The 10689-nt window shown below is 34.0% G+C and overlaps 1 protein-coding gene across 1 annotated transcript in view; it reads right to left on the bottom strand.

Annotated features, from left to right (window-relative positions):
- Positions 1–384: 384 nt before the first annotated feature.
- CCSER1 (coiled-coil serine rich protein 1) overlaps positions 385–10689 on the bottom strand; it is a 155770-nt gene continuing 145465 nt past the window's right edge. The window contains exons 2-3 of the mRNA XM_019632816.1: positions 5542–6906; positions 385–599 (exon numbers count right to left, since the gene is read on the bottom strand). Coding sequence (XP_019488361.1) covers positions 385–599; positions 5542–6865 — 1539 coding nt within the window. The 5' untranslated portion in view covers positions 6866–6906. The remainder of the gene's footprint in view (positions 600–5541; positions 6907–10689) is intronic.

The following is a 10689-nucleotide window of genomic DNA, read 5'->3' as shown; positions in this document are numbered from 1 at the left end:
CACCTGGTGTAGGGGGCAACTGCAAGGGCCTGAGGGTGGGGCTGGCATCAGTGTGCTTTATAAAAGGACACGTTTTAGGATGGCTGGAGAGTGAAGTGACAGTGTAAAACTGATGGTGTTAGAGGGTATCCTCATGACCAGCATTTTTCTTAGCTTGTGTACCCCAGGGTTTTATTCTAGAATGGAGAACATCAAACTTTCCATGAACCAAGGAAGACAGGAATAAAGTGTAGCTATCATGGTGGGCTCTTATCTGTCATGAGAATCTTAAGTGAAAACTTAGCATCTCTGACATGTGACATCAACTATGGAGATCAATTTTCCCTTCAAATATAAGGCGTCTATTCTTCAGTGTGTTTTCACTTTCCACACATATCTGTGGCATTACTTCATCAGGTGTATATATTTACTTACCATGCTGTTCATTTTTGAAGATGACGAACCTGCTCTTTGCTTTCTTAGACTATTAACTTCTTCTACATTTCCGTCTTTTGGTTTCAAAATCATTCTGCTACTCCCCACAGTTCCTTCTGATGAGGATCGCAATCGTCTCTCTATAAATCTTCCTTCACGATATGGACTGAGGCTACTGGCAAGAACTATTAAAAACAAATAAATAAAAATTAGTACAAATGTTTAAATATAGTTTTTATAAATGTTCCATTGAAAGCAAATTGGAAGCTCTTAGTGTCATTCAAAAATTCTCTATCACAGAAAACTTTTTAAATGAATAGTGGTAGTTTAGTTTGCTTAACCATGTAGTCACTTTGAAGCCCAAAACCTTTGGAGTTATCTGTGGCTTCTCCAGGCCTCATATGAATCACATAAGCACATCTTATGCTTTTTACCTTCAAGTTTTACACAGAATCTGATCATTTCTTACCGCCTCCCTCACTAACATCCTGGACCAAACTCTGTCAATGCTAGCCTGGGTGACTGTAATACCTCCTAATAGCCTCCTGCCCTTGGCTATTCCCACCCTTCTCTCCCTCACCAGCACACAGTCCACATTCCACATGGTAACCAGAATGATACACTCTTAACATTAAAAGAGATTGATCACAATCACTCCTCCAATCATAAAGCTGATGTTTTCCCAATGGTCATTCAAGTTCCTAATGATACAACCCTTCTCTCCTCCAACCCATACTGGGGACTTCCCCATCATTTATCTGTTCAGGTCTCTAACTTCATCTCTGCTGTCTCCCCTCCCCCTTCACTCAGCTTATGTCACACTAGACCTCTTGCTATCCCTAGAAAATTGCAGACATGCTCCAGCCCCAGGCCTTTACACCACAGCCTCTGTACTGATATATACTTCTTTCAAATATCTGTATATCTTACTCTCTAATCACCTTCAAGTTTTTGCCAATGTGTTACCTTGAGTAATATATCCTGCTCACCATACCTAAAGACAAAGACAAAGGTATCACACTCCCTGACTTCAAATTATACTACAAAGTGACAATAACCAAAACAGCATGCTAATTGGCAGAAAAACAGACACACAGACCAATGGAATGGAATTGAGAACCCAGACATAAACCCACACATATATGGGCAAACAATTTTTGACAAAGGAACCAAAAACATACAACAGAGAAAAGAAAACCTCTTCGATAAATGATGCTGGGGAAATTGGAAAGTCACATGCAAAAGAATGAAAGTAGGCTGTTATCTGTCACCACACAGCAAAATTAATTCAAAATGAATCAAAGACCTAAATACAAGACCTGAAACAACAAGTTGGTCTTAGAGAGGATTTTATGAATTTGACCTCAAAGGCAAGGAAAGTAAAAGCAAAACTAAATGAATGGGACTATATCAAACTAAAAAGCTTCTGCACAGCAAAAGAAACCATCATCAAAACACAGAGGCACCCAACCAAATGGGAGAAGATATTTGTAAATAACACCTCTGATAAGGAGCTAGTATCCAAAATATATAAAGAACTCATAAAACTCAACAACAACAGCAACAACAACAAAAACAATCCAATTAAAAGATGGGCAGAGGACCTGCACAGGCACTTTTCCCAAGAAGACATATGAATGGCCAATAGATATATGAAAAGATGTTCAACATCACTAGCTGTTTGGGAAATGCAAATAAAAACCACAATGAGATATCACCTCACACCTGTTAGGATGACTTTATCAAAAAGTCAAAAGATAACAAATGTCATAGAGGATGTGGAGCAAAGGGAACCTTTACACACTGTTGGTGGGGATGTAAACTGGTAAAGCCATTGTGGAAAACATTATGGAGTTTCTTCAAGAAATTAAAAAGAGAACTACCATATGATACAGAAATCTCATTTCCATATATGCAAAGGAAATGAAATCATTATTTCCAAGAGGTACCTGTACTACCATGTTTATAGCAGCATTCTGTCAAGGGATGGAAACAACCTAAGTATTCAGAGGTGAATGAATGAATAAAGAAGAGGTGGTACATATTATACGGTGGAAAATTACTCAGCCTTAAAAAAGAAGGAAATTCTACCATCTGTGATAACATGGGTGAACATGGAGAGCATTATGCTAAGTGAAATAGGTCAGATAGAAGATGACAAACTCACATACATGTGGAATCTTAAAAAAAAAGTTGAACTTATAGAAACAAAGAGTAGAAAAGTGGTTTGCAGTTGAATAGTAAAAAATAAGGTTAGTAAAAGGGTATAAACTTTCAGTTTTAAGATGAATAAGGTCTTATATCTAATGTACAACATGGTGACTATAGTTGATAATACTGTATCATATAATTGAAATTTCCTAAGACACTAGAACTTAAATGTTTTCACCAAAAAAAAAAGAAAAGAAAAGAAAAGAAAAGGAAAGAAAAAAGTCACTATGTGAGGTGATGGGCATATTAATTCACTCAATGGTAGAGAATCCTTTCACAATGTCACAATGTACACATATATTAAATCATCACGTTGTACATTTTAAATATTTCACAATATTATTTGTCAACGATACTTCAATAAAGCTAGAAATAAACTACAATACCACCCCATACTTCCTACTCCTTCACTCTGCTTTAAACTTATCCTCAGCAGTTAGTGTATGACATTCATTTATTTATATGTTAGTTGTCTGAGTATCCCCAGTAAAAAGTAAGCTTCAAGAAAAAGTAAGCATGAATAAGCTTCATGCTTATTTTGTTCATTGCTATGTCCCTAGTGCCTCAATCAGTGCCAAAGCAAATTTTTATTGAATGAATGATTCAACGAGTGAATAAATGAATGGCTCATCCACTGGCTTAAAGACTTTAACCTAGAACCTATTAGGCCAACATATAGAACTTTTTATTTTTAATAACTTTTTAAACCAATAAATAAAAGTCAAATTGCCAGACATCTTAACATTATATTATTAATTCTGATATAATTGCATACCTAATACATTCAAATGTGTATTAAATATTAGATTAAATATGTTTCATAATAAATACAGAATAAATTTAGTATTATGGAATTTAGTGTGTATAGCAACTCTTTCTTACATAAAATACATTTACTTAACTATTTTAAAATGTTAAACTTCCAAATTATAAGATCTTTGTGAATAGCAGATGACCATCTCCACAAAATGAATAACAGTATATTATCACAGTTTCCTTGTTGACAATACCAGCTTATTTACCTATTTCTATTTTACTAGTTGGAGGTTATATGAATACATAATTAATGTCCAAGAACAGGCAACATATTTTGGAATTCAGTGAAATTGTTTTAATGTGTTGAACAGCTTGCAATCAGGATATCAGTCCAAAGATTAATAATCAGCAAGGTAATTGTTGGTCATTTTCTAGTTCCCATAGAGATAAATGTATACAGTATTCAATTTGACATTGAGGGAAAAAATCATCATTTCTAAATAAGAATTAGAGATAATCAGGATACTTACATTTCTACCCCTTTTTTGTGTTATTTCTTTTTAAAACTGCCTAGATTCCAATCTGAGGGCCACCATTTTCTAACAATGAGATTTCATAAAAGTTGTTTAACTTAATCCTAAATCTTAGTTATTAATAACTGCCACACAAAATTTTGGTTAAGAGTAAATGAAATAAAGCATGCAAACTGCTTAGCACATTTTTGGGGCACATATTAAGTGTACAAAAAGGTCAATCATCATCTTATTATTATATAGCTATTAAAGAATTAAGCAGGTATAACTAAAGCCAAAAGGACAAACAAAGCTACCAAAATCAAGAAAATGAAAAAAAAGGTAGAAACATAAAAATGATCTTGTATCAGATGTGAAAAATATGAAGCTATAGAATTATACAGCTGGACAATTAATTCATACATTTAAAACTTTAAAATCGCTATAATCATGGAAAGACTAGCTAAATAAATCATATAACCTTGTGATTCCTGATACTGTAACATTCAATTTGACTTATGAATCTTATTTTATATTTTAGTATTATTTTTAATGTTTTGGAAAGACCCAGGATCATGATGTGTATTACAGCCTAGCCAGTAAAGCCTGAGTTTTGAATTGAGATAGTTGTAATCGGGCTGTGCTGCTTACCGGCTGTATGACTGCTTGGTCTCAGTTTTCACATTTGTTAACTGGGGAACATACCAATGCCTGCTTCATAGGGTTTCTATCCCAAACAATTATGTACTAACAAACATTGTGCCTTTGGATGCATGACTTAACCAATCTATGCTCCAACTGTCTTGTCTGTATAATGCATTGCAACAATAGTAGTGATTTCAATCAGTTGAGGATGAAATGAATTAATATATCTAAAGAGCACAGGACACCTAATGAGACATAATAATCATTCAATGTTGGGAGAACTAACAGTAGTGTTAGTAATAGTAGTAGTAGTGGCAGTAGTAACAGTATAGTAGTAGCAACAGCAGCAGTAGCAGTAGTAATTGTAGTAGAGAAAAAAATAAATAAAACATAATGTCAAATACATCCCAGTAGGGGTATGTATATAGTCAATAATTTTCTATATTCAATAATATATATATACACACATATATATGTGTGTGTATATATATATATATTAAATTAAAAAGTTTTCTATTAAATAACAGACTAGAGTAATTCATGCTCATCCCTTTTGTTTAAAGAAAAGAGGAGATACCCAAGGTTACACAGGTCATTAATGAAGAGGCAAGGTCAGAACCAAGTCTCCATATATTCCAAATGAATATATCCCTTTCATTAACTAAGAAATACCAATACTTTATCATAAACTCTAAAAATATATAGTCCTTATTTTAGATAAAGCCACACTGAAAATAATATTAGTTTTCTTCCACTTTCTTCTGAGGGTCAAAATCTGGACAACACAACTAAGAAAAATGAGTAATACTGCTGAATTACATTTCAGCATAACAGAATTGAAGTAAGTTTAAGATCAAGTAGAGAAAAGGCTTAAAAAAATTATAAATAGGAAAGAATATTAGAGAGTGAAACATAAGGAAAAGGTGGTTTCCATGAATGAGATAGAGTAAGAAAACTGAATAAATTATAATTTATATTTATTACAGCAAGAAAATCAGCATACCTTTGGCAGGATTTGCATCATATCCATATGACGTTTTGTTAAAAAGATGACGATCACCGGAAGAAGGTATTATCCTTGAATCTGAAATAGGATGGATTCCTTTAACACGTTCGGCTATTGCTTTATGTTGCTCGTAAAATGCAAGCTTCCTTGGGGAGCTTGTCGCCAGCATTGTCTCACCGTTCTGTAATACAGTATGTTCCTCTCCTTGAGTGTCTTCCGGTAGGTGAGTGTCTGAGTCACTCCCATTCATAACAGGTAGTTCTGTGATTTGCAATAACACTTCCTTCTGATTAGCAGCAGAGGTTTCTGGTAAAGAATGAGATTCAGTGCTACATCGACCTTCTAACCTGTATTTTCCAGGAGACATAATTGCACAGGGAACAGTTCCCATAAGGTCTATCGTTGTCTTTGTAACAGCAGCAGGATTGGGAGAGATCTGAGAGGTAGAGTCAGCATGGCCAAAGTTGTCACAGTGGGATACCATGCTTCCACTTTTAGAAAATGCATCTGCTTCCGACACAGAATCTTCCGTCAGGGCTAAGAACTCAGAAGGCGTCTGAGCTGTGGTAAGATCAGCAGAAAGCAATGGAGACTGTAAGGAGCTCCCTGCCCGTTCTGTCACGCCCACCGAACAAGATGGAGAAGCTCTGGCTAACACAGGTTCTCTGTCTTGGTACTGTGTAATTTCCAATGAGAATTCAGACTGTTGTACCAATGAAATAGACTGGCTCTGCGGAACTGGCTTAGAAAATTTATAATGAGACGAAAAAGATTTAGTAAGTAGCTTCTTTGTGGACTGCTTAACAGAACGGCGAGTGTGTTCTTCTGTGAACCCAGAATCATCCCCCTCACTTTTGCCAGAACTTAGGCAATTTATAAAGACATTCTTATTAGTTGAGTGCTCCTTTTCCCTTTCAAAATCCTCTGTCAAAGATCTTGTGATCTTCTTATTTCGTGAACTACTAAAACCAACAGAATGTCTTCCCCTGGTTTTAATATGCTCTTCCACACTCAGTTTTTGCATACTGCTGTGACCAGGTTGAGCACCATTTGAAATACTAAGGTTCTGATTGGTAGGTTCTTGCTTAGGCTCAGTCCCCTTCTTATGGTGAAAGCTAATGGACGGAGTACGAAATATGCTCCTGCGTTTACCTGTACTACCTGAGCTTGAGTTAGTGCTGGAAGGAGAGGAACTGTGGACACCAACTGTATTACTGGAGGAGGGTGAAGAAGGAAGAGAATCATGTCTTCTGCTAATACTTCTTCTGAATATTGGCAAACGGGAGACCAGAGTAGATCGTCGTGATCCAGAGTCCCCCATTGGGACTCCAAGGCTTGTACTGTGGTAGCCAACTTAGCAGCCTGGAGGAGTTAAAACAGAAAGACTAAGTCAATAGAATTCAATTATAAATAAGATATTTTCAAACAAAATACTGTTCTTCAAGACAAGGAATATAATGAGGTTTATACTATAAGAATAAATAATACAATTCTGATTTTTTACTTAAGGATTTTTAACAAAATTTATAAGTAGCACAATTATCCAATAATTTGCATAGCAATTTTGTAATGGTGCAAACATTTCAAGATTACCAAGCTTATTTAAAGTCTATTCAAAAAAGTATTGGGATGGGAGACACAAGATCATTATTCAAGACCCAGACTTACTGCTCACACCGGTTCTATAATTTGGTTTAAGTTGTTCAATCTTAACTTTTTATGTGCATTTATTTAGATGGAATAGGCATGTGACAGCCATGATCATTGTCCTCTGGGTAAAATATCCCACCACTGCATCTATCAGCCAGCACCAGACAGACCGCGGGACTCAATGAGTTATTGGCCTGCATTTAACAGAATTACAGACCCAACTAAGGTATGAACAGACACTGGAATCTCCACTTAAAAGAAAAAAACAACCAGGACATAATCTTCTCCTTGGAGTTTGATTTTGGATGTTTAGAGATAATAAAGCCATTGGCAGAGGAAGCTAACCACAAAGGATACATTGTAGAGTTATAAACAAAATAAAGTTATAAGGAAACCACAACTAAAAGTTGAAGACTTGACTGAAAGCTAATTCAACTGGTAATGTTGAGACAAATAAGAATACATACTGAGAGGAGCAGAAGCATAGAAAATTGCTGAACCATATTAATATCAGGGTTCTGATGATGAAGAAAAAGAAGAGAAGAAGGTGGCAGCTACAGTTCATCAACTCTGATGCACCAAGTACCTTTGCACAGATTATCTCTTTTAATGCTTCTGACTGTAGAAGTAGATAACATCACCATGGACATATTACAGCAGAAAGATAGCATGCCTAATGTTACTCAGCTAATAAGTGATAAAGGAAGAATAAGAAGCTAAGCCTTATCTAACCACAGGGTCAGCTCATAAGCAGCACAATATACACTACTTTCATTAGCGTGAGAGCCACAGAACTTGTGCTGTTGACAGCCCAGATATGCTTCCACTTCAAGGATTCCTAGTTGTACTGTCAATCTTGTTACTCTGGCAATGGCTGTTTTTCACTGGTATCATGTGTCATGATTTGGTTCCTGTTTTGTTTTGCTTTGTCTCTAAATTTCATTTAAGTCCTTAACTATAATGTACACACCCCCTTTGTCAACTGGAATCAAGCTCTGTTTCATTTTGTTTTTTGCAAACCAAACTACCTAATTAAACAATAACGGATACTACATAAAATGACAAGCCCTCCATTTTATCAACCTTACAATTATGAGATGGATCAAGTAAAATACTTTCATGTCCTTGAAGAAGGATGTGACAAAAATGGAAATTATTTTCTCTCACATATGCATTCATAAATATTTAATATTTTGCTTCAAATGATATAGAATCAAACAGATTTGCATTACATGGCTTTATTGGTTGGTTTTTAATTGCACTCACTGAATTTGAATTTAAATCAACCTATGTGTGAATCACTTCCAAAATATTTAAGTATTCTTGTAAGGCTTTGGGGGAAGAAAGCTTATAATCTAAACAGACATTTTAGCTCTTGAAGTGTTTCACAAATTAAAAATATCTCATTTTTCTCTCAGCTTAAATTTTTCAAAGTGGATACAAAAAATAATACATTTTTTCATGATTTCACTCTTAACAATGATTTAATTAATATCATTTTCAGCTGTGATGCAAGATTTACTTCCATTAAATGTCCAGTGAAGATTCTGCTCTAATTAGAGCATTATCACCCATAATGATTTGCAGCTGGTGGGGAATCTACAGCCTTCAGTGCATTAATGTAAAAATATTTATCATTATTATTGAAATAGCTTCAAAATTTATGTATAAGAAAAAATGCCATGGCTTTATTATTATTTTTTTTTAGCATTGCTTGCAGTTGTATCAGCATTTAAAACAAAAGAGTAACTCAGTTCCACATCTCTTTAGGAAGTATTCAAAGAATTTAATTAATAAAAAAATTTCAGAAGAAAATACAATAATCACTCCTCTTCCTACATACTTAATGAAAATGACTTCCATTGGGTACATAATACATTTAGGATACTTATATATTTTTCCTAATTTCCTTAAGTAAAAACATCATAGATACTAAGAGATATCTGCACATTAAATGGATGACATAGAATGGATATAAAATCTATTATAGATAAAAATCCTTGCTATTTCAATTTATCCACTGATAGCCTTTTAAATGAAGTTCTGTATTTCCTACTGAGAGCTTTCTAGCTAAACAACAGACAGATAACATACAGGTTGAAATTATCCATATTTGGTAGAAAGACTCTTTAAGGTCTGGGTGCTATCTACATCTCCAGATTAATTATTCCCCTCCTCACATTTCATTCCCTAATTGCACCATTCACTAGTTTGCATTTTCTGTTCACTTTCACCTTCCAGGCACGAGCAGATGTGGGTCCACCTGCGTGGAATGCCCTTCCTGGAACTCTGATGTGACAATATTCCTATTTCTATTCCATTTTGGATGTGATATTCTTCCTTTGTGTATCTGCAAGTATTACTTTATATAATAAACATCTGTTTACTTATCTGACTTTACTATTTTACCCTAAGTTTTTTAGTGGCAAAGGGCATATCTGCTTTGCTATGAGATCCAATGCCTAATATAGTACACAGTTAATACCTACAGAGTAAATAGATTTCAGAAAATGAAGTTTTAACTTGAATGCATCAGCATTTCAAACATGAATAAACATATTTTCTGTCTCACTACCATACATAAATGCTATAATTTTGAGGTTAATTATGTTGAATTACAACTTTTAGAGATTCACAGGTTAATTGAAAGCTTTTCAAACTGTAAAATTATTCAATAATCTAAGATCTAATAATGTTTGAAAACATTATGAAACTACAATGCTGAACAAATTTAATAAAACATACATCATCACATCAATTCAACTATTAATGAAAGACAAATATAACACTCCAATGTTAATTCTATTTTATTATAATTTTATTACAATTAGAACAATTACTTTTAATTCCCCAGCAAGCCTTGTATATGTTTTCATATTTTTATAAATTTCCAAATCAGATAAACTAAACATATTTTCTCAATTCTCCTCTAATGTTTCTTGGTTCAGAAGTCATAGTCATTTTAAGCATAACAGGTCCTAAAAATATATGTTGAACTAAACATGCCCTTTGCCCAGAGGCCTTTAATATTATAAACATTTTCTTTGGAAATATATAAAAAGAAAAATGTTATATAAGAAGAATGTCTTCTAATTATACCTTTAAAGCTGTATAAATAAATTAAAAAAGTATAATGACTTATAAGGCAATACTGCTACACAGATGCATACTGACCCTATTAGAAATAGTTTGAAATTCAGTTTGATCGCAAACAAAAAAGGAGCATCCTTTGTTCTTTAGCACCAGGAAAAAAACCAAAAAGAACAAAAACAAAAACAAAAACAAAACAAAGAACAAAAACAAAATAAACTATAAACCTCTCAGAAAGTATTTTATTCAGTGATCTCTTATCGAACATAATCATTACCCTTAATAAAATGCAACATTATATGCATCTATTCTGGAAAAATGAGAGGGAAATTTCTTATTTGGCATGGTTGAGGAAGATATGGATTCTAGTCAAAGGGGTTATATGAAGTATTAATGTTACCTATT

The sequence above is a fragment of the Hipposideros armiger genome, unplaced genomic scaffold (assembly GCF_001890085.2).
Source record: "Hipposideros armiger isolate ML-2016 unplaced genomic scaffold, ASM189008v1 scaffold_1178, whole genome shotgun sequence".
Classification (NCBI taxonomy): Eukaryota; Metazoa; Chordata; class Mammalia; order Chiroptera; family Hipposideridae; genus Hipposideros; species Hipposideros armiger.
The sequence above is the reverse complement of the archived record's forward strand: the minus strand, read 5'-3'. Positions and strand labels throughout refer to the sequence as shown.